Source organism: Muscardinus avellanarius (assembly GCF_963383645.1).
Source record: "Muscardinus avellanarius genome assembly, chromosome: 1".
Taxonomy (NCBI): domain Eukaryota; kingdom Metazoa; phylum Chordata; class Mammalia; order Rodentia; family Gliridae; genus Muscardinus; species Muscardinus avellanarius.
In genome coordinates this window covers 122,756,862-122,781,009 of record NC_137786.1, presented here as the reverse complement: position 1 = coordinate 122,781,009, position 24,148 = coordinate 122,756,862, and the positions used below count along the sequence as shown (strand labels likewise).

The window sequence follows — 24,148 nt, the reverse complement described above, 5'->3', positions numbered from 1 at the left end:
TGGAGGTAGAAGGCCCCTGGGTTCCATCCCCAGTACCACAAACATACAAAAAAGGAGCAGCTTAAGGGGAGGGCATAAAGCAAGAGACGGACAACTTGGCTCTGAGGCCCGCAGCTGGACAGTCTTCTAGGAATAGTAAAGGCAACAGAAGAATGACCCAGGAACCACGGCGGAAAGCCAGATACATATACACCATGTCACAGCCTGACACAGCATTTTATTTGTAAAATCACTGCCAACTAGCTTTAAGAATGAAAGAAAACAATTCCATGCCTATCCCCAAAAGAACACCTTTTAAACTTCCCTCCCAACCTGTGTGCTGAGAGATCTCAGAAATTCAATTCTTCTAACTCAAATCCCCAGCGGTCACCCGGAAAGGCGACCTGAGACAGACGTGTGACATGCTCTCTGGCACACGAACATGCATACTGCCCAGAGCCCAGCTGCAGGGCTGGTGGACACCAGGTGGTGACAAGACTCTCCACCCCAGCCTGGAAACAGCTGCCGCGGAGGAGCTCAGCTGAAGGTCAATGTCTCTGCATCTCCAGCCTGGGAGGTGGAATTGGATGGAGGAGTGAAGGCTTTCTTGCCTTCAGCAAGAGCTTTAAAATGCTATGAAGAAAGGGGAGAGAGACTTTGAGTACTTGGGATATGCTGGTTGCTACATTTTACCAAGAACTAACTTTTTCAAAAACTCTTTAAAGCTGGGCGTGGTGGAGCATGCTTGTAATCCCAGCATTTGGGAGGCTGAGAGAGGAGGATCATGGTTCGCAATCAACCTCAGCTGCTTAGTGAGGCCCTTTGCAACTCAGTGAGACCCTGTTTCAAAATAAAGACTAAAAAATAGGGTTGGGGGTGTAGTTCAGAGGTAGAATGCTTCTGGGTTCCATCCCCAGTACCGCAAAAAACAACAACAAAAAAACTTTAAGCTGATCCTAGTATAGGGAGGCTGGGACAGGAGGATCACAGGTTAGAGTCCAGAGTCAGCAATTCAGCAAGTCTCTTAGCAACTTAGTGAGACCCTATTTCAAAATAAACAATACAATAGGGCCAGGGGTATAGCTCAAAGGTAGAATGACCTTGTGTTCAATCCCCAGTACTACAAAAAACAACAAAAAACTTTAAGCTGGGTGTGTTGGTGCATAAACCCAGCTGGGTATGGTGGCGTACACCTGTAATCCCAGTATTTGGGGACTGAGACAGGAGGATCACAGGTTTAAGGACAGCCTCTGCAAATACAGAGACTCTTAGCAACCTAGTGTCTCAAAACACTAGATTTAAAAATGGGGCTGAGGGGTGCAGCTTGGAGGTAGAAAGCCCCTGGGTTCCATCCCCAGTACCTGTCCCTGTCACAAAAACAAAAAATAAGGCTGGGTATGGTGGCACATACTTGTAATCCCAGTACTTGGGAGGCTGAGACAGAAGGATCACAAAGGTTTGAAGCCTCAGCTACTTAGTGAGGCTCTCAGCAACTTAATAAGATCCTGTTTCCAAATAAAGTATGAAATAGGTCTAGGAGTATAGCCTGGAGGTAGAAAAGCCCCTGGGTTCTGGTACCCCCAGTACCACAAAAAAGAAAAAGAAAAAAGCTGGTATAATGGCACATGCTTATAATCCCAGGCCTCGGGAGGGTGAGACAGGAGAACCCAGGTTCGAGGCTAGTCTCAGGTACTTGGTAAGATCCTTCACAATTTAGTGAGACCCCTTTTCAAAAATAAAGAATAAGCCGGAGCCAGGCGTGATGGCACACACTTGTAATCCCAGCATTCAGGAGGCTGAGACAGGAGGATTTGAGGACAGCTTCAGCTACTTAGTGAGGCCCTTTGCAACTCAGTGAGACCCTGTTTCAAAATAAAGAATAAAAAATAGGGCTAGGGGTGTAGATCGGAGGTCGAATGCCCCTGGGTTCCATCCCCAGTGCTGCAAAAAATGAATTAATTAATTAAAAATTAAAAATATGGTTGAGAGTGTAATCCATATTACTAGTACCACAAAAGAAAAAGCAAGACTGGGCGTGGTGGTCCATGCCTGTAATGCCAGTACTTGGTAGGCTGAGACAGGAAGATCACTGGTTCCAGAATAGTCTCAACAAGTAGTGAGACTCTCATCAACTCAGTGAGACCGTTTCAAAATAAGAGTGAGAATAAAACAGGGCTGTGAATGTAGCTCAGAGATAAAATGACCCTGAGTTCCATCCCCAGCACCAAAATAAAATAAAATAATAAATAAATAAATAAACAAATAAGGTCTGGGGTATAGCCTGGAGATAGAAGAGCCCTGGCTTACTGCCCAGTACCATTAAAAAAAGAAACAAAAACACTTCAAGCTCCAATTTTTTTCTCAGTTCTGCTTTCAAAACCAATACCCTGTGTTGTCTCTGATAGAGAGCTGCTCCACTTCCTTCAAAAATGCCCCCTTTTCACTCCTTGTGTTCCTTAGGCCACCTGGTTCTCCTGTGAGCAGGGGCCCTCCAGACCCTCCCACTGCGCTCCGCCTGAGCCCACATCCCCCCACTTCCCGGCCTCGGCCTCCTCTGCTGCTCTTGCTCCTGGGTGGGGCAGTGTGGCCCAGGCAGGGCCAGGCACGCAGGCCCAGCACTGTGGGGCTCTCACCTGTGAGTTCTTGAATTCTGAGTAAAGGGAAAACAGCAGGTGAAGGGACTGAACCCGACTCTTGTAGACAGGGATGTCCAGGATGGCTGAAACAAAAAGTGACTCCCAGGAACAGAACCAGACCGACCCTGGGGATTGGGAGGTGCTTGTTTAGGATGCCAAAGCCCTCCCAGACAGGATGAGCTGCTGTGGACCAACCCGCAGTCACACGAGTCCCAAGGCCCGCGGGCTGCCACACAGCTCAGCTGGCTCCAGTGAAAGCCCTAGGTTAAGGTGCAGTCTTCCCACGCCTGCCAGAGTGGGGCTGGGAGAGGACCAAGCTTACCACAGATCATGTCAATATACTCGGCCAGGCTGCAGTCCATCTCTGCTGTGGGCAGGCTCACCTGGAAGAGCCAGAGGATAGACGACGTCAAAAGGCACAAGAGCCTCGGAGCCCAGCATCAAGGCTCTCTGATAAAACAGCTAGTGTAAGACATGCATCATGGCAGAACTGTGTCTTCCCCACATTCCCAGGCTGAGGTTCTAGCTCTCAGAATGGGACTGTACTTGGAGATAGGGTCTTTATTTTTTTATTTATTTTTTATTTTTATTTTTGGTGGTACTGGGGATGGAACCCAGGGGCCTTCTACCTCTGGGCTACACTCCCAGACCTATTTTATATTTTATTTGGAAACAGAGTCTCTTTTTGTTTTTTGAAGATTTAAAGAAGTTTATTAAAAAGACAGAAATACAAAAAATAGAAATACAGAAAACAGTTACAGACCCATGCTAAAATGGCATGAGGGAGGAGGGTGGCGCTGGCCAACTCCCCAGAAACAGGGTCTCTTAAAACAGCTGAGGCTGGCTTCGAACCTGCGCGATCCTCCTGTCTCAGCCTCCCAAGCGCAAGGATTACAAGTGTGTGCCACCGCACCCCGCGAGATAGGGTCTTTATTAAGGGAAAATGAAGTCAGGTGCAGTGGCACACACCTTTAATCCCAGTACTTGGGAAGCTGAGACAGGAGGATGAGCTGAGATAGGAGGATGCTTAGGATACAGGTATACTGACTTATTTATTTTGTGGTACTGGGGGTGGAACCCAGGGGCTTTTCTACCCCTGGGCTATACCCCAGACCTATTTTATACTTTATTTGGAAACAGGGTCTTACTAAGTTGCTGAGAGCCTCACTAAGTAGCTGAGGCTGGCTTCAAACCTATATAAGCCTCCTGTCTCAGCCTCCCAAGCGCTGGGATTACAAGTGTGCACCACCACGCCCGGCTCTGTTTTTTTTTTTTTTTTATTCTTTATTTTCAAACAGGGTCTCACTGAGTTGCAGAGGGCCTCACTAAGTAGCTGAGGCTGTCTGCAAACCGTGATCCTCCAGTCTCAGCCTCCCGAATGCTGGGATTACAAGCGTGCACCACCACACCCGGCTTCTCTTTATTTTTGAAACAGGGTTTCACTGAGTTGTGAAGGGTCTCGCCTAGTAACTGAGGCTGTCTGCAAACCGGGATCCTCTGGTCTTCACCTCCCGAATGTTGGGATTACAAGTGTGCACCACCACCCCACCACCCCGGCTCCACACTCTTTATTTTTTTTTGTGTGTGGTACTGGGGGTGAAACTCAGGGGCCTTGTACCTGTGGGCTACACCCCCACACCTATTTTATTTTATTTAAGTTTTGCAGAACTGGGAATGGAACCCAGAGGCTTTCTCCCTCGAAGCTACACTCCCAACCCTATTTTTTTTTTTTTTTTCCCAGTACTGGGGATGGAACTCAGGGGCATTCTACCTCTGAGCTACACCCCCAGCCCTATTTTTTATTCTTTATTTTGAAATAGGGTCTCCCTGAGTTGCAAAGGACTTCCCTAAATAGCTGAGGCTGTCAAGGAATCTGGATCCTCCTGACTCAGCCTCTCAAAATGCTGGGATTACAAGTGTGTGCCATCGCACCTGGCTCCCAGCCCTATTTTTTATTCTTTATTTTGAAATAGGGTCTCACTAAGTTGCAGAGAGCCTCACTAAGTAACTGAGGCTGGCCACTAACCTGAGATCTTCCTAAGTCTCCCAAGTACTGGGATTACAAACGTGCACCACCACACCCAGCATTTTTATTTCTATGTATTTTTATATTTTTACTGGTGCATTAGTCTCACATTCCAATGTGGTTCACAGTGACAGGGACATACGCACACACAGCACTTGATGGGCTTTCTGCCCTCCCATTCTCCACCCCTCTTTCCCATTTATAATATTGAGATTGGCACTGGTATTGAAATTGACATTGGTATTTTCAAATATGTACCTAACATCAATGGAAGTGGCTCCTCCATTGATTCTCCCTTTCCCCCTCTTCTCCCCAAGACCGCATCCCTGGCTCCACGGAGGTTTCTCCTTCATTATCGCAAGTTCCTCTGGTGTTTGGATTACTCCCTAGCTTCCCCATACGAGAAAAAACGTGACACTTCTTTTTTTGTGTGTGGGACTGGGGATAGAACTAGGGGCATCTACCTCTCAGCTAAACCCCCAGCCCCCCCCCCTTTTTTTTTTAAACAACAGGGTCTCACTAAGTTGTGGAGGGCTATAAGGCTGAACTTGGCCATGAACCTACAATCCTCCTGTCTCAGCCTCCAAAGTACTGAGATTACAAGTGTGCACCACCACGCCATCTAAGACCCTTCACCGTCTCCCTCCCTCCCTCTCTCCCTCCCTCCCTCCATTCCTTCATTCCTTCCTTCCTTTTTTTTTCTCTCTCTCTCTTTCTCTACTCTTCTCTTCTCTTTTCTTTTGTTGTGGTACCGGGGGACTGGAACCCAGGGGCATCTACTTCCCAGCTACATCCCCAGCCCTGTTTTTTATTCTTTACTTTGAAACAGGGTAGCCAAACTTGGTGGCGCACATTTGTAATCCCAGCATTTGGGAGGCTAAGACAGGAGGATCGCAGTTCGCAGACAACCTCAACCTCAGCTATTTAGGCCCTTTGCAACTCTGTGACACCCTGTTTCAGCCTGGGTTCCAGCTCAGTACTGAAAAAAGAAAGAAAGAAAGAAACAGGGTCTCACTAAATTGTAGAAAAAAAATGGTAACTGTATCCTTCCAACTATATCATTCCTGGGTAACTTTTTCTTTGTTTTTTTTTGCGGTCTAGGGATGGAACCCACTGGCATTCAACCTCCGAGGTATACACCCCCTGCCCCATTTTTTACTTTGAGACAGGGTCTCACTAAGTTGCAGAGGGCCTCACTAACAAGCATGCACCAGCACGCCTGGCTTTATAGTTACCATTCTGATTGTGTGATATACTTCAATTAAAAGTCAATGTAAGCCGGGCGTGGAGGCGCACGCTTGTAATCCCCGCGCTTGGGAGGCGGAGACAGGAGGATCGCGCAGGTTCAGAGCCAGCCGCGCTGGCTTAAGAGACCCTGTTTCCAAATTTTTAAAAAATGTATAAAAATAGGTCTGGGAGCGTAGTCCAGACAGAGGTAGAAGGGCTTCCAGGAAGCCCAGTACCACCACCACCAAAAAAAAAAAAAAAAAAGTCAGTGTAAACTTGGGATGATGATACAGACCTGTAATCCCAGTACTTAGCAGGCCGAGACAGGAGAATTGCAGGCTTGAGGACAGCCTCAGCAACCCAGCGAGACCCTAGTGTAAAAAATAAATAAAATGAGCCGGGCGTGGTGGCGCACACTTGTAATCCCAACATTTGGGAGGCTGAGACCAGAGGAGCATGGCTCACAGCCAGCTTCAACTACTTAGCGAGGCCCTTCATAACTCAGTGAGACCCTGTTTCAAAAATAAAAAGACTAAAAAATAGGGCTGGGCTGTAGTTCGGAGGTAGAATGCCCCTGCGTTCCATCCCCAGTACCACACAAATTAAATAAATAAATAAATAAATAAATAAATAAAATGAAATTGAGCTGGGGGTGTAACATGGAGGTAGAATGCTCCTGGGTTCAATACCCAATACCAAAAAAAAAAAAAAAAGTCAAAGCCAGGCGTGGTGGCACACACGTGTAATCCCAGCGCTTGGGAGGCTGAGACAGGAGGATAACATAGGTTTGAAGCCAGCCTTAGCTACTTAGTGAGGCTGTCAGCAACTTAGTGAAACCCTGTTTCCAAATAAAGTATAAAATAGGTCTGGGAGTATAGCCTGGAGGTAGAAAGCCTTTGGGTTCCACCCCTAGTACCAAAAAAAGCCAATGTAGAAGCTGGGTGTAATGGCCCACACTTGAAATCCCAGCATTCAGGAGGCTGAGACAGGAGAATTGCGGTTCGCAGACAGCCTCAGCTACTTAGTGAGGCCCTACACAACTTAGTGAGATGCTGTTTCAAAATGAAGTAGAATGCTCCTGGGTTCAATCCCCAGTAAGGCAAAAAAAGAAAATTCAATGTAGCCAAGGTGTGGTGGACCACACCTGTAATTCTAATACTTGAGAGGCTGAGACAGGAGGACAGCAGGTTTGCGGCCAGCCTCAGCAACTGTATAGCAAGGCGCTCTGCAACCTAGTGAGACTGTTTCAAAATAAAAAATAGAGCCAGGCATGGTAGCACACACATTTGTAATCCCTGAGCTTGGGAGGCTGAGACAGGAGGATCGCACAGATTTGAAGCCAGCCTCAGCTATTCAGTGAGACTCTCAGCAACTTAGTGAGACCCTGTTTCAAAATAAAGTATAAAATAGGTCTGGCAGTATAGTCTGGAGGTAGAAAAGTGCCTGGATTCCACCCCCAGTTCCACAAAAAAAATTTTTTTTTTAATTTTTTTAATTAAACAAAATTATAAATAGGGCTGGGGGTGTATTTCAGAGGTAAAATGCACTGGGTTCAATCCCCAGTACCCTCCCAAACAAAGTCAGTGTAATCATAATGTAGGTAGAGAAGAAATACTGGGCAATAGAATGAACGTAACCGTTTCTTACCTCCTGCCGTATTCCACTCACCTTGCCCAAAAGCTCTTCAAACTCTGGGGACCATTCCTGCATCAGGGTGTCAATGTCAGGCATGGGCCTAGGGATATGGAGGTAAATGAACAGGAAGCAAAGATTGATGAATGACATCTCAACTTCCTGATTTAGGCTTCCAGGGTGAAGGAGAGGACCTCAGGATTTCAGAAAAACCTTGACTGGGCAAACCAAATCCACCCAGGCTTGGGTTTGGAGGAGCTGGCTAATTGGTGACAGCAAAGACATTTCATTACATCTGCACTCTGAGTCAGCAGCTGCCCACTGCAAAAAAATATGGTGAAGCTGGGCGTGGTGGCGCACACTCGTAATCCCAGCATTCGGGAGGATGGTGGTTCACGGACAGCCTCAGCTACTTAGCAAGGCCCTTTGTAACTCAGTGAGACCCTGCTTCAAAAATAAAAAGACTAGGCCGGGCATGGTGGCGCACGCTTGTAATCCCGGCGCTTGGGAAGCGGAGACAGGAGGATTGCGCAGGTTCGAAGCCAGCCGCGCTGGCGTAAGAGACCCTGTTTCAAAAATATAAAATAGGTTTGGGAGTGTAGCCCAGAGGTAGAAGGGCTTCCAGGAACCCCAGTACCACCAAAAAATAAATAAATAAATAAATAAATAAAAATAAAAAGACTAGGCTGGGCATGGTGGTGCACGCTTGTAATCCCAGCATTTGGGAGGCTGAGACCAGAGGATCACAGTTCAAGGACCGCCTCAGCTACCTAGTGAGGCCCTCTGCAACTCAGCGAGACCCTGTTCCAAAATAAATAATAAAAAATAGGGCTGACAGTGTAGCACGGAGGTAGAATGCCCCTGGGTACTATCCCAGGTACCGAAATAAGTAAATAAATACATAAATAAAATAAAAAGACTAAAAAGTAGGGCTGGGGTGTAGCTCAGAGGTACAATGCCCCCAGGTTCCCAGTACCAAAAAAAAAAAAAAAAAGAACAAGGAACCTATGCCAGGCTTGGTGGATGGTGGTGCTCACCTAGTACTTGGGAGGCTGAGGCAGGAGGACTGAGGCCAGCCTCAGCTACATAGTGAGACCTCAGCAACTTAGTGAGACCTTGTTTCAAACTTAAAAAAAAAGGGTTGGGGGGTTGTAGTTTGGAGGTAGAAAGCCCCTGGGTTCAATCCCTAGTACCAAAAAGCAGAAACAAAAATCAAAACACCAAAATAAAACAAACAAACAAAACATATGGTGAAAATGTAGTGTTTTGAACCTCAGGTTAAACAAATTTGCCCCCAGGCTTTGGGCCTCAGAAGCAATGGCTCGTGGTGGTGACGGCTGCTACGGGCTGCTGTAGTGAAGGCTGTGCTGGCTCCTACCTGGTGTAGTGCACCGTGGCAGGGGGCTTAGAACGGTGTAACTCTGAGATGCTCTCGATCCACGTGTCAATGGCTTTGGGATTCTTCTCTGCATCCTCCAGGCTCTTCACTTTCATATGTTGCTAGAAAAATAAGAAAGCTGGCTGACAGAATCGAAGTAGTTTCTTGGGTCTGTGTGCTGGGGATTGAACCCAGGGGTATTCTATCTCCGAGATACACCCCAGCCCTGTTTTATTTTTATTTTGAAATAGGGTCTCAATAGGTTGATGAGAGTATCACTACTTGCTGAGGCTGTCCTCAAGCCTACGATCCTCCTGTCTCAGCCTTCCAAGTACTGAGATCATAGGCGTGAACCACCACACCAGGTACACTTGTTTTTTATAAAATGACTAGGGCTGGGGATGTAGGTCAGTGTAGAGTGCTTGCCTAGTGTGGTTGAGGCCCTGGATTTGATCCTCAGTACTGTCAAACAAACAAACAAAATCAGAGGCTGTCCTGAAGTCACATCCATCTCTTCGGACAGGCAGGAAGTCAACTTTACTCTGCTAGCGAGGCCTCCGTTCTGGGCCACCCTCCCCGCTGCATCTGCACAAGGCCAGGATCTTACTGTGATGTTGTGCTGCTTAGAATTCTCTGTTAACCACAGTGAGAGCACTGTCGGGTCTGACTGCTTTGTAGAAGGTTCATCCAACACCAATAAGCCAAGGTTGTCAGGCTTTCCATCAGGACGTGGGACCTGGTTAAAAGAAAGGTAGGAAACAGAGAGAAATATGGGAGGACCATAAAAGGCCACACCTGCTGCTGTTTCCAATAAGCTGAAAGGAAATCTTTAGGCTCATCATTATTTCTAGTATTAAACAGCATGCTTGAAGTCAGGCGTGGTGGCACACACCCGTACTCCTAGTATTTGGGAAGCTGAGACAGAAGGAACACAGGTTTGAGGACAGCTGCAGCAATGCAGTGAAGCTCTCAGCAACCTAGCAAGACCCTGTATCAAAACAAAAAATAACGCCGGGTGTGGCCGCACACTTGTAATCCCAGCATTTGGGAGGCTGAGAAAGGAGGATTATGCAAGTTCGAAGCCAGCCTCAGCTAGCTTAAGAGACACTGTTTCCAAATAAAATATAAAATAGGTCAGCCGGGCATGGTGGCGCACGCTTTTAATCCCCACGCTTGGGAGGCTGAGACAGGAGGATCGCACAGGTTCGAAGCCAGCCTCAGCTACTTGGTGAGGCTCTCAGCAACTTAGTGAGACCCTGTTTCCAAATAAAATAGAAAATAGGTCTGGGAGTATAGCCCGGAGGTAGAAAGCCTCTGGGTTCCACCCCCAGTACCACAAAAAAAAAAAAAAAAAAAAAAAAAAAAAAATATATATATATATATATATATATATATATATATATATATCTGTCTAGGAGTGTATCCTGGAGGTAGAAGGCCCCTGGGTTATATCCCCAGTACCACAAAAAAAGAAAAAGAGAAAGAAAAAAAAAAGAAAAGAATAAAAAGTAGGGCTGAGGGTGTAGCTCGAAGGTAGAATGCCCCTTGGTTCCATCCCTAGCCAGTACTGTGAAAAATAAATAAATAAATAAATAAATAAATAAATAAATAATATAAAATAAGTCGGGCGTGGTGGTGCATGCTTGTAATACCAGCATCTGGGAGGCTGAGACAGGAGGATCACAGTTCTCAGACAGCCTCAGCTACTTAGTGAGCCCCTTTGCAACTCAGTGAGACCCTGTTTCAAACTAAAGAATTAAAAAACAGGGCTGGGGGTTTAGCTCAGAGGTAGAATGTCCCTGGGTTCCATCCCCAGTAGCACAAAAATAAAAAATAAAAAAGAATAAATAGTACTACAAAAATAAAAAATAAAAAAATGAATAAAAAATAAGGCTGGGAGTGTAGCTTGGAGGTAGACTGCCCCAGTGTTCCATCTCCAGTGCTGCAAATACATAAATAAATAAATAAATAAATAAATAAATAAATATAAAAACAATACAAAGGGTTGGAGGTAGGGCTTGAAGAGAGAATTCCCCTGAGTTCAATCCCCAGGATCACAAATACAAAATAGCATGCTTAAAATAATGTTTACTGTGCTAAACATTATCTAGGGAAAAAAATCATATATAGGAGCTGAATTCATGGATAATTAGGAAGCAAATGTATTTGATGATGTGCAAATACACAATGAAATAATAACTTATTAGTGATAATGAGTCTAATTTACAGAAGAGAGAAAGGTTAAGAATACCAGTGAAATGAAGATGATTTATTAAGGTAGCTGAAAATAGTCGAAGAACTGAGCCAAACTGTTAGAATAGAGGGGTCACAACAAATGCGCCGTTTTTAGGGTGCGCTGACTATACCTTTAGAAATGCATCAATATCCCCGACGGCCGGGATAAAATCAGGAATGAAAGGTTTCAGTTTGTGGTCCAGGTCAATCAGCTGAGGTGTGTACCTAAAAGATATTGCCAAGGGAAGGGGGAGGCAGTCAGAGAAGTTACTATTAAGGCTTTTAAAACTCTAGGGAAATTAGTCGTGTTTCCAAGTTGGGAGTGGAAAGGTTTGGGGCAGGCGGGGAAAATGGGCCTGGTGGCAAGCCCTCGCTCTCACCTGCTGATGTACTGGAAGAGTTCCTTAATCTCAGCAGACACTGGCAGATGTTCATAGTCTGCAGGATCGTAGGCCCTGAGGAGAGCAGACCACAGTTCGTTCGCAGTGGCCTCAGAAGATGGGAGATGGCAGAACTCTGGCCAACCTGTGCACTACTCTGACCCCGAACCTAGCTCTGTCCCTCCCACATCTGCCTTTTCTGGAGGCTTGCAAGGCAACGACAAAGCAAATTATAATTCGCTCTCAATGATCTCTGATACTGAAGAAGGACAAGACAGCAGAAAATCCAAAATAGAATTTGTGTTTATGCGCGGGTACTGGGGATTAAACCCGGGGAGCACTCTATCACTGAGCTATACCTCTAGTCCCATTTATTTACTTATTTTTGGTGGTATTGAGGGTGGAACCCAGAGGCTTTCTACCTCCGGGCTATACGCCCAGACCTATTTTATGTTTTATTTGGAAACAGCGTCTCGCTAAATTGCTGAGAACCTAAGTAGCTGCAGCCGGGTTCGAACCTGTACGATCTTCCTGTCTCAGCCTCCCAAGCACAGGGATTACAAGAGTGCACCATCACGCCCGACTATTTCTTTTATTTATTTATTTATTTATTTATTTATTTGGTGGTACTGGGGTTCCTGGAAACCCTTCTACCTCTGGGCTACACTCCCAGACACCTATTTTTTTTTTATATTTTTATTTGGAAACAGGGTCTCTTAAGTCAGTGCAGCTGGCTTCAAACCTGCGCGATCCTCCTGTCTCTGCCTCCCAAGCACAGGGATTACAAGTGTGTGCCACCACGCCCAGCTTTTCTTTTAATTAATTATTTTTTCCATTACTGGGGATTGAACCTAGGGGCATTCTACCTCCGCACTACACCTCCAGCCTTATTTATTTATTTATTTATTTATTTATTTATTTATTTATTTATTTTATTTATTGTGGTACTGGGGATGGAACCCAGGGGCGTATTTTTTATTTTTTATTTTGAAATAAGGTCTCACTAAGGTACAGAGAGCCTCACTAAGTAGCTAAGGCTGGCAGTGAACTTGCAACCCTCCTGTCTCAGCCACCCAACTACTGGGATTACAAACATGTGCCACCATACCCAGCTAGCTATTCTTTATCTCTGAAACAGAGTCTCACTAAGTTATAGAGGGCTTCACTAAGTAGCAGCCACTGGCCATAAAACTACGATCCTTCTATCTCAGCCTCCCAAGTACTGGAACTACAGGCATGTGCCACCACACCTGGCTTATTTTATTTTGAGACAAGCATGTTCTTGCTAAGTTGCCCAGGATGGCCTTGAAAATGTGATCTGCCTGTCTCAACCTCCCAAGTACTAGGATAATAGGCATGTGCCACCACTCCTGGCTCCAAACACAATTTTTTTTTTGCAGGTCTAGGGATGGAACCCAGGGGCATTTGACCTCCAAGCCACACCCCCTGCCCTATTTTTTTTTTATTCTTTATTTTGAAACAGGGTCTCACTAAGTTGCAGAGGGCCTCACTAAGTAGCTGAGGCTGTCCGCAAACCGTGATCCTCCAGTCTCAGCCTCCCGAATGCTGGGATTACAAGCGTGCACCACCATGCCTGGCTCCAAACACAATTTTTTTATGTTAAAACATAGCCTACATAGCCGGGTGTGGTGGCGCACGCTTGTAATCCCCGCGCTTGGGAGGCAGAGACAGGAGGATCACGCAGGTTCGAAGCCAGCCACTCTGGCTTACGAGACCCTGTTTCCAAATAAAAATATAAAAAATAGGTCTGGGAGTGTAGCCCGGAGGTAGAAGGGTTTTCAGGAACCCCAGTATCAAAGAAAAAAAACAAAAAACAAAACAAAAAAAAAAAAAACGTAGTCTACAGCCAGGCATGGTGACTCATGCTTGTAATCCCAGTACTTGGGAGGTTGAGACAGAAGGATCCAGGTTTACGGCCAGCCTGAGCTACTTACTGAGGCCATCCACAATTTAGTGAAACCCTGTTTCAAAATAAAGAATAAAAAATTGGGCTGGGAGTATAGCTCAGAGGTAGAATGGCCCTGGGTTCTATCACCAGCAACACACACACAAAATGTAGTCTACAGCTGGATGTAGTGACCCACACTTGTAACCCCAGTTCTTGAGAGGCTGAGACAGGAGGATTGCAGGTTCATGGACAGCTTCAGCAACTTGGTGAGGCCCTATTTCAAAATAAAAGAATAAGCCAGGCGTGGTAGCGCATGCTTGTAATACCTGCACTTGGGAGGCTGAGACAGGAGGATTGCACAGGTTCGAAGCCAGCCTCAGCTACTTAGTGAAGCTCTCAGCAACTTAGTGAGACCCTGTTTCCAAATAAAATATAAAGTAGGTCTGGGAGTATAGCCCAGAGGTAGAAAGCCTCTGGGTTCCACCCCCAGTACCACCAAAAAAAAAAAAAAAAAAAAAAAAAGGAATAAAAGCCAGGTGTGGCAGCACATGCTTGTAATCCCAGCATTTGGTAGGCTGAGACAGGAGGCTCATGGTTCATAGCCAGCCTCAGCTACTTAGGCACTGCACAACTTACTGAGACTTTGTTTCCTAAGAATAAAAAATCGGGCTGGGGGTATAGGTTGGAGGTAGAATGCTCCTAGGTTCCATCCCCAGTACCAATAAATAAATACAATAAAATGTAGCCTAAAGACAGGCATACTGGTATATGCCTCTAATTCCAGTACTTGAGAGACTGAGATAGGAGGATCACAGGTTCAAGGACAACCTCCAGCAAGTAGTGAGACTCTCAAAAACCTAGTGAGACCCTGTTTCAAAATAAAAATAATGTAAGTCTGGGGGTGTAGCACAGAGATAGAATGCCCCTGGGCTCAATCTCCAGTATCACCCAAATAAAAAAAGTAGCATAAACCGGGCATGGTGCATGCCTATAATCACAGCATTTGCGAGGCTGAAGTAGGAGGACAGAAGGCTCAAGACCAGCCTCAGCAACTTACTGATACTCTCTCAGCAACCTAGAGACAGTCTGCTTCAAAACGAAAAATAAAAAAGGTTATTTTGGAGGTAGAATTCTTCTGGGTTCAATCCCTAATACCCCTCGCCATGAACATAGCATCAATTGTTTTCCTTTTTCAATACAAAAGGGATATGAAAAGGTCAACAAGATATTTCCCTCTTCTTTTCCTTGTTGGTGCTAGAGACTTGAACCCATAACATTACATATGTTAATCACAGTCTCTGTCATTCAGTACACCCTAAGCCCAGAGATTTAAAAAAAAAATTTTTTTTGGTGCTAGGGGTTGAACACAGGAGTGCTCTACCTCTAGGCTATTCCCCCAGCCCTATTTTATTTTTTATTTTGTAACGAAGTCTTGCTAAATTGCTGAGGGGAAGGCCAGGCATGCTGGCGCAAGTTATAATCCCAACACTGGGAGGCTGAGACAGGAGGATCGCACAGGTTCGAAGCCAGCCTCAGCTACTTAGTGAGGCTCTCAGCAACTTAGTGAGAGCCTGTTTCCAAATAAAGTATAAAAAAGGTCTGGGAGTATACCTGGAGGTAGAAAAGCCCCTGGGTTCCACCCCCAGTACCACCAAAATAAATAAATAAATTGCTGAAGGAGGCTTCAATCTGCAATCCTCTCATCTCAGCCTCTTACGTACTAGGATCACAGGTGTGCTCACTGAGCCCAGACAAACACAGTTTTTTTTTTGTTTTGTTTTTATCTTTTGTTACTGGGGAAAGAATCCAGGGTATTCTACCTCTGAGCTATGAGCTATGTCCCCAGTCTTATTTTGTCTTTTTTTTTTGTTTTTTTTGGTTTTTTTTTTCAGTACTGGCGATGAAACCCAGGGGCATCCTACCTCTGAGCTATACCCCCCCTATTGTTTATTTTTTGGTGGTACTGGGGTTCCTGGAAACCCTTCTCCCTCCGGGCTACACTCCCAGACACCTATTTTTTATACTTTTTTTAAAATTTGGAAACAGAGTCTCTTAAGCCAGCACGGCTGACTTCGAACCTGTGTGATCCTCCTGTCTCTGCCTCCCAAGCACAGGGATTACAAGTGTGCACCACCACGCCCGGCTTATTCTTTTTTTTTTTTTTTGGTGGTACTGGGGTTCCTGGAAACCCTTCTATCTCCGGGCTACATTCCCATACCTATTTTTATACTTTTTTATTTGGAAACAGGGTCTCTTAAGCCAGCACGGCTGGCTTCGAACCTGCGTGATCCTCCTGTCTCCGCCTCCCAAGTGCAGGGATTACAAGCGTGCACCACCACACCCGGCTTATTCTTTATTTTTTGAAACAGGGTCTCACTGAGTTGCAAAGGGCTTCACTAAATTTCTGAGGCTGGCCGTGAACTTCGATCCTCCTGTCTCGGCCTCCCAAGTCCTGGGTCACGGGCATGCTTGCTGAGCCTGGCCCAGCCCAGCGTCTAAGGGAGACGTTTCCTCCTTGGCTTGCGTGACTTTGGTGAGGGGCCCTCCCTCACCCTTCCAGAGGAGCTCCGTGCTCTTCGTCATCATCATCTTCATCAGAATCAGTTTCAGATGAGTCGTCGTCATCGTCGTCATCATCATTTTCACTAAAGCCCCGCTGAGGTGTCAACTGTGAGGGCTTCTTCTTCTGCTGGGATAGGACAGGGCAGGCAGAGAGAGGTTATGAGAAATTGAGTATATACAGGCCCAGTCTCAAAGCACTCTGAACAGCTCCCTCCACACCAGGCACCTAATCGCCAGAAAGAGAAGGTGGTTCTTCCCGAAAAGAGCATGAGAGCTTTTTGCTTCTCAGCTCTAAGTCGGTCCCCACTTTTTTTTTTTCCAGTACTGGGATTGAACTCAGGTGCATTCTACCTCTGAGTTATACTCCCAGCCCCATTTTTTACTCTTTATTTTTGAAACAGGGACTAAGTTGTAGAGGGCCTCACGAAGTAGCTGAGGCTGGCTGCAAAGCTGCAGATCCTCCTGTCTCAGCCTCCCAAGTACTGGGATTACAAGCGTGTGTAACCATATTGAACGTCAGTCCCCACTTTCTAGAACCATATTCACCTACTTGAGGCTGGGGTACAAACTCTATGCAAGTTATACCTATTGTACCTACTACTTGGGAGATCTTGCCATCTCTGTATAAACTTAATCTTAAAAGTTTCGATCTAAAATGTAGACTTTCCATAAACCAGGCGTGGTGGTGCACTCTTGTAATCCCAGCATTCGGCAGGCGAGACAGGAGGATCCAAGTTTGTGGACAGCCTCAGCTACTACTTAGTGGGGCCCTTTGCAACTCAGTGAGACCCTGTTTTTAAAAAAAAAAATAGGGCTGGGGGTGTAGCTTGAAGGTAGAATGCCCCTGGGTTCCATCCCTAGTACTGAAATAAATAAATAAATTAATTAATTAATTAAAATAAAATAAAATTTAGACTTTCCAGCTGGACATGGTGGCACACACTTGTAATTTCAGTACTTGGGAGGCTGAGACAGAAGGATTACAGGTTTGTGGCCAGCCTCGGCTACTTAGTGAGACTCTCCCCTGTTTCAAAATAAAGAATAAAAATAAACCAGGCGTGGTGCCGCACACTTGTAATCCCAGCATTTGGGAGGCTGAGACAGGAGGATCCGGGTTCACAGACAGCCTCAGCTACCTGGTGAGGCCCTTTGCAACTCAGTGAGACTCTGTTTCAAAATAAAGGAAAAAAAAAATAGGGCTGGGGGTGTAGCTTGGAGATAGTGTCCCTGGGTTCCATCCCCAGTACTGCAAAATAAAATAAAATAAAACAAAATAAATAAATAAAAATAAAGATAAAGATAAAGACATGAACCGGGCGTGGTGGTGCTTCTAAGCCCAGTATTTGGGAGGCTGAGACAGGAGGATCACAGTTAACGGACAGCCTCAGCTACTTAGTGAGGCCCTCTGCAACTTAGTGAGATCCTGTTTCAAAATGAAGAATAAAACAAAGGGCTGGGGTGTAGCAGAGGTAGAATGCCCTGGGTTCCATCTCCAGTACAGCAAAAAATAAAAAAATAAAAAAATAAGGGTGGGAGTGTAGCTCAGAGGTAAAATGCCCTTGGGTTCAATCCCCAGTACCACAAATAAAATAAAATAAAATTTATAGAAGAGAACGGCAACTCTAAGTAATTATTTTAGAAGAAAATGGAGGAAGATAAAATGGAAAAGAAGCTAGAGTATCCTAATAAAAAAATCATAGCAAAATCTCACATTTAATTTTCAAGACTGTCCAGAATACAGCTGGGCATGGTGGAGCATGCTTGTAATCCCAGCATTTGTTCTCAGCAACTTAGCAAGACCCTGTTTCCAAATAAAGTATAAAATAGGTCTGGGAATATAGCCTGGAGGGAGAAAGCCCCTGGGTTCCACCCCCAGTACCACCAAAAAAAAAATAAATAAATAAATAATAAAAAATAAAATAGGGCGAGGGTGTAGCTGGAGGTAGAATGCCCCTGGGTTCAATCTTCAGTATCACAAAAAATAATAATGTAATCTTCTACAGTATTCTTTCTCAACTCAACATATGTCAAAATTATCCCTGGTCACATAAGAAGCAGTTTGGCAAAGTCAACTCTTAAGAATACTGACTGTTGAAGTTTATTCACCATTAGATGGATTTCTGGGAACCCACTAAACTGGAAAGATGGACGAGCCTCAGATACTGACCACTGCATGAGGACTAGAAGAATTTAGGGTGAATATAACAAACTTGGAGGTCACCTTAGAGAAACTTCATTTTTTTTCTTTTTCTTTTTTCTTTTTTTCTTTTTCTTATTTATTTTTTGCTTTTTCACAATTGCCCTTTGCAAAATCCCTGAAATAATGTCAGAGGACTTTATGTGCCAGACAAATGCCTAAGAGATCACATTGTGTGTAAGATTCTAACATAGTGCACTGGTCATGGAGTGGGACCATCTTCAAATATTACCTTTCAGTCTATTTTTTTAGTGTGTATGTGGGGTGGGGAGGTCTGGGGGGGGAACTCAGGAGCATTCGACCTCCAAGCTATACCTCCTGCCCTATTTTTTTCTTCTTTATTGTGAAACAGGATCTCACTAAGTTGCAGAGGGCTTCACTAAGTAGCTGAGGCTGTCCGCGAACCACAATCCTCTGGTCTCAGCCTCCCGAATCCCTAATGCTGGGATTACAAGCATGCGCCACCATGCCCGGCTCCCTTTTAGTCTTTTTATGAAGTCTATGTCTCTAATTTCCTATATTTCTTCAAACATATGTCTATAGCTTCCTGTATTTCTTCATCAGAGTTTCTAATGCTACTGTGTGTGTGTGTGTGTGTGTGTGTGTGTGTGTGTGTGTGTGTGTTGCTGGGGATTGAACTCAGAGGCTTTCTACCTCTGAGCTATACTCCCAGACCTATTTTATTTTTTATTTGGAAAAAGGGTCTCACTAAGTTGGGGAGGCTAGCCGCAAACCTGTGATTCTCCTGTCTGAGCCTTTTAAGTACTGGGATCACAGGTGAGTGCCACCACACCCAGCTATTCCTGGTATTAAAAGACAATTAAAATGAAACCACTAAATTGTGTACCTCAATTATAAATGGTTGTTACACAGAGCACATGTGTGACTCCAACCTGGCTAGAAATGAAGGTGTCTTTCCATTTTTCTTTCAGAAACAGGGTAATTCTCTAACAGGGTATCTGTGCCTTAAAACCTCAAAATTAAAATGTCTTTCACAGAATACTGGCAGTATCACAAGTGCTAACAATGAAAAAAGATGCCTTGACTACTGATTCCAAACTTGCTTTAATGTAGGAATTATCTGAACTACTTACTAAAAAAAAATTCTAGGATGGGCGTGGTGGCACACGCTTGTAATCCCCGCGCTTGGGAGGCGGAGACAGGAGGATTGCGCAGGTTCAAAGTCAGCCTCGCTGGCTTAAGAGACCCTGTTTCCAAATTAAAAAAAAAAAAAAAAATGGGTCTGGGAGTGTAGTCCGGAGGTAGAAGGGTTTCCAGGATCCCCAGTACCAAAAAAAAAAAAAAAAAAAAAAAAATCTCAGGCTTTTTACCATGATATTCTGGGTGGAAAGTAGAATAATATTTACTTTTTACAAAAAAAATTTTTTTTGCAGTACCAGCGATTGAACCCAGGGGTATTCTATCTCTGAACTACAACCTCAGCCATATTTTTTATTCTTTATTTTGAAACAGGGTATCACTAAATTGCTGAGACTGGCCGTGAACCTGCAATCTTCCTGTCTCAGCCTCCCAAGTACTAGGATTACAAGTGTGTACCATCACGCCTGGCTTACTTATTTTTGGTATTGAATACTGAATTCTACCTCTGCACTATACCCCTGGCCATATGATATTTTTTATTTTGAAACAGAGTCTTGCTAAATTGCTGAGGCTGGCCTCGAACTTATAAGCCTCCCGTTTCAGCCTTCCAAGTACAGGCATGAGCCACCATGTCTGGCTTTTATACATCCATCCATCCATACATATATATACATTTTTGTGTGTGTGAGATATTTATATATAGATATAGATACAGATATATAGATAGAGATCTCTCGGTTTGGCAGGCTGAGGCAGGAGGCCAGTCTGGGCAACTTAGCAAAACCCTGTCTCAAAATAAAAGGGGCCAGAATAGCCAGACACAGTGGCACACATCTGTATTCCCAGTATACGGGAGGGGCATAAAAGAGAATCATAGGATCAAGGACAGCCTCAGGAAGTGGTGAGACTCTCAAAATCCTAGTAAGACCCTGTTTCAAAATAAAAAATAAAATAGGGCTGGGAGTGTGGCTCAGAGGTAGAATGCCCCTGGGTTCAATGCCCACTAACACCTGCAACCCCCCCCACACACCCACAGCTGGGATATAGCAGAGTGGCAAAGTACTCCTGGGTTCTAACCCTAGTCTCAAAAAAATAAAATATCCCAGTTAATTCTTACAATCAGTAAAGTTTATGAAACACTGGCCTACTTTATATGAAATTCCTCATCAAAAAGTCAGCTGCAGTAGTAGGCTCGGGTCAAGGATATAGATCAGCGGTAAAATACTAGCCTAGCATATGAAAGACCCTGATCTCTAGCAACACACACACACACGCACACACACGCACTCTCTCAAGGTTCTATGCTCTTGATTTTCCAGCATGATCTCAAAGGTCTCCAACCACTGACATAGCTACTCAAAGCCCTAAGCAGGGGCTCTCTGTGAACCTGTAAATGATACTGCACCTTATTATCTTCCTCTTCGTAATCGTCGCTGCTGTTATCCGCCATAGTCTTGCCAGGAAGATGGGCAGAATGAGGGAGTCCTTAGAAGAAAAGTTTTCCCTTTAGGTTATTGTTTAAATAATTTTAAACCCAGGTGTAGTGGCACACTCTTATAATCCCAGTGCTCACGAGGCTGAGAAAGAAGGGTTTCAGGTTCGCGGCCAGCCTTGGCAACTTAGTGAGACCCTGTTTCAAAATAAAAACAAGCCGGGCGTGGTGGCGCACGCTTGTAATCCCAGCATTCGGGAGGCTGAGACCTGGAGGATCGCGGTTCGCGGACAGCCTCAGCTACTTAGTGAGGCCCTCTGCAACTCAGTGAGACCTGGTTTCAAAATAAAGAATAAAAAATAGGGCAGGGGATGTAGCCCGGAGGTCAAATGCCCCTGGGTTCCATCCCCAGACCCGCAAAAAAATAAAATAAAATAAAATAAAATAAAATAAATAAAAACAAAATAAGCCGGGCGTGGTGGCACACACTTGTAATCTCAGCATTCAGGAGGCTGAGACCGGAGGATCGTGATTCGTGGACAGCCTCAGCTACTTAGTGAGGCCCTCCACAACTTAGTGAGACCCTGTTTCAAAATAAAGAATAAAATAATAGGGCAGGGGGTGCAGCTTGGAGGTCAAATGCCCCTGGGTTCCATCCCCAGACCTGAAAAAATAAATAAATAAATAAATAAATAAATAAATAAATAAATAAAATAAAATTGGCCAGTCATGGTGGCGCATGTTTGTAATCCCAGCATTTGAGAGGCTGAGACCGGAGAACTGCGGTTCGCAGACAGCCTCAGCTACTTACTGAGGCCCTCTGCAACTTAATGAGATCCTGTTTTAAAATAAAGAATAAAAAATTGGGCTGGGGGAGTACCTGGTAGCTGAGAGGTAGAATGCCCCTGGGTTCAATCCCCAACACCACACACACAAAAAAATTATGTCAGGCCAACCTTAGCAACTCAGTGAGACTCTGTTTCAAAATATAAGAAATAAAATTGGTCTAGGGATGTAGCTCAGAGGTAAAATTCCTCAGAGTTCAATTCCCAGTACCACCAATAAAGAAGTAAAGCTGGGCATGGTAGTGGATGCCTGTAATTCTAGTGCTTGGGAGGTTGAAACTGGAGCATCACAGGTCCAAGAACAGCCTCAGAAATTTAATGAGGCTCTCAGCAACCTAGTGAGCCCTGTTTCCAAATGAGAAATAAAACTGGACTGGGGATATAGCTCAGAGGTAGAATGACTCTGGGTTCAATTTCCAGTACCACAAAATTTATTTGTGTGTATATATGTATGTGTATTCTTTTTCTCCTTCCCCAAACCTATTTTATTTTTATTTTGAAACAGAGTCTTGCTAGGTTGATGAGTCTCACTACTCACGCTATCTTCAAACCCACGATCCTCCTGTCTCAGCCTCCCAAGTACTGGGATTACAAGCGTGCACCACCATACCCAGCTTAAAAAAAAAAAATATATATACACACACACACACACACACACACACACACATATACACATACATACATATATATGTATATACACACACACATATATACACATACATACATATATGTGTGTGTGTGTGTGTGTGTGTGTGTGTATATGTAAAAATGTATGGTACTAGAAATTGAACCCAGGGGACTTCAACCTCTCTGCTCCACCTTGGCCTTAGATTTTATTCTTTTTTTTTTTTTGAGGTACTGGGGTTGAAACCCAGGGGCTTTCTACCTCCAAGCTACATGCCCAACCCTATTTTTCATTTTTTATTTTGAAACAGGTCTCCCTGAGTTGCAAAGGGCCTCACTAAGTAGCTGAGGCTGTCCACAAACCACGATCCTCCAGTCTCAGTCTCCCAAATGCTGGGATTACAAGTGTGCACCACCATGCCTGGCTTAAAACACAGTTTTTTGTTTGTTTGTTTGTTTGTTTTGCAGGTCTGGGAATGGAACCCAGGGGCATTCGACCTCTGAACTACACCCCCAGCCCTATTTTTTATTCTTTATTTTGAAACTGGGTCTCACTGAGTTTCAGAGGGCCTCATTAAGTAGATGAGGCTGTCCGCAAACCGCAATCCTCTGGTCTCAGCCTCCTGAATGCTGGGATTACAAGTGTGCGCCACCATGTCCAGCTTAAAACACAGTTTTGATAAGTAAAAAATAGAGGAAAAAAGCCGGGTAGAGTAGCTTGGGAGGCTGGGACAGTGCTTGGGAGGCTGGGACTAGTGCTTGGGAGGCTGGGACAGGAGGACTGCAGATTCAAAGTCAGCCTTAGCAATTTATTAAGGCTGTCAACAACTTAATGAGACCATTTCCAAAAAATAAAATAAAAGGGTTGGGGTGTAGTTCAGAGATAGAATGCCCCTGGGTTGAATCCCCAGTACCACAGAAAGAAAGAAAGAAAGAAAGAAAGAAAGAAAGAAAGAAAGAAAGAAAGAAAGAAAGAAAGAAAGGGGAGGAAAGAAAGAGAGAAAGAAAGAAAGAAAGAAAGAAAGAAAGAAAGAAAGAAAGGAAGAAAGAAAGAAAAAGAAAGACAGACAGATTAAACAAGGGATTGGGGGATAGTTCAGTAGTAGAGTATTTGCATAGGATGCCGGAGGCTTGGGTTCAAACCCCAGCATCACCAACCCAGTGAACTCCTAGCAAAATATGAGCAGAGCAGTAACATGAAATAAAAGGTAAGAGAGTAGCCGGGCGTGGTGGCGCATGCTTGTAATCCCCATGCTTGGGAGGCTGAGACAGGAGATTCGCACAGGTTCAAAGCCAGCCTCGGCTACTTAGTGAGCCTCTCAGCAACTTAGTGAGACCCTGTTTCCAAATAAAGTATAAAATAGGTCTGGGAGTATAAAGCCTCTGGATTCCACTCCTAATACCACCAAAAAAAAGAGAAAAAAAAAGTAAGAGAGTTGGGTTGAAGATCCTACAATTGGCAAGCTGTGATTTCTCCCTTCTTAGTAAAAAGAAACAATGGCAAGTGAAGTAATTTGATTCTAAAAGTCAACATCTGCTATTATAAACTGGGGACTTGTTAAAGACAAACATGAATCTATCCTGCTATTTGAGATTCATTTCTCCTTTCCTTACCTTGATGTCCTGGGGTTGGAGTACAAATACTTGCAACCTCTTCAGAGTCGTTAAGCTCTAGACGCTCATCATATGTCTGATTCTCAACAATCTTGGTCTAAGCCAAATGAGACTCAGTTAAATATCATGGGACAAGCTGGGTGTGCTGGCGTATGTTTATAATTCCAGTACTTGGGAGTCTGAGAAAGGAGGATCACACAGGTTTAAGACCAGCCTCAGCTACTAAGGCTCTCCACAGCTTAGTGAGACCAAGTTTCAAAATAAAGGATAAGAAAAAAATAGGGCTGGGGGTACAGCTTGGTGGTAGAATGCCTCTGGGTTCAAAATAATAGAAAATAAAAAATAATGGGCCTATATGGGTATGGTGAAGC

At 44.5% G+C, this 24,148-nt stretch overlaps 1 protein-coding gene across 1 annotated transcript; it reads right to left on the bottom strand.

Moving 5' to 3' along the window:
- Positions 1-516: 516 nt before the first annotated feature.
- On the bottom strand, positions 517-23,868 carry IFT46 (intraflagellar transport 46; the record flags this gene model as incomplete). The annotated part of the gene is made up of 11 exons (XM_080701323.1): positions 23,778-23,868; positions 20,668-20,747; positions 15,955-16,091; positions 11,494-11,568; positions 11,245-11,338; positions 9,486-9,614; positions 8,879-9,000; positions 7,537-7,603; positions 2,938-2,998; positions 2,613-2,698; positions 517-612 (listed from the first exon to the last, which is right to left on the bottom strand). Exons 2-11 carry the CDS (start codon positions 20,710-20,712, stop codon positions 517-519), a joined length of 912 nt encoding a protein of 303 aa, XP_080557449.1. The 5' UTR covers positions 20,713-20,747; positions 23,778-23,868.
- Positions 23,869-24,148: the final 280 nt, after the last annotated feature.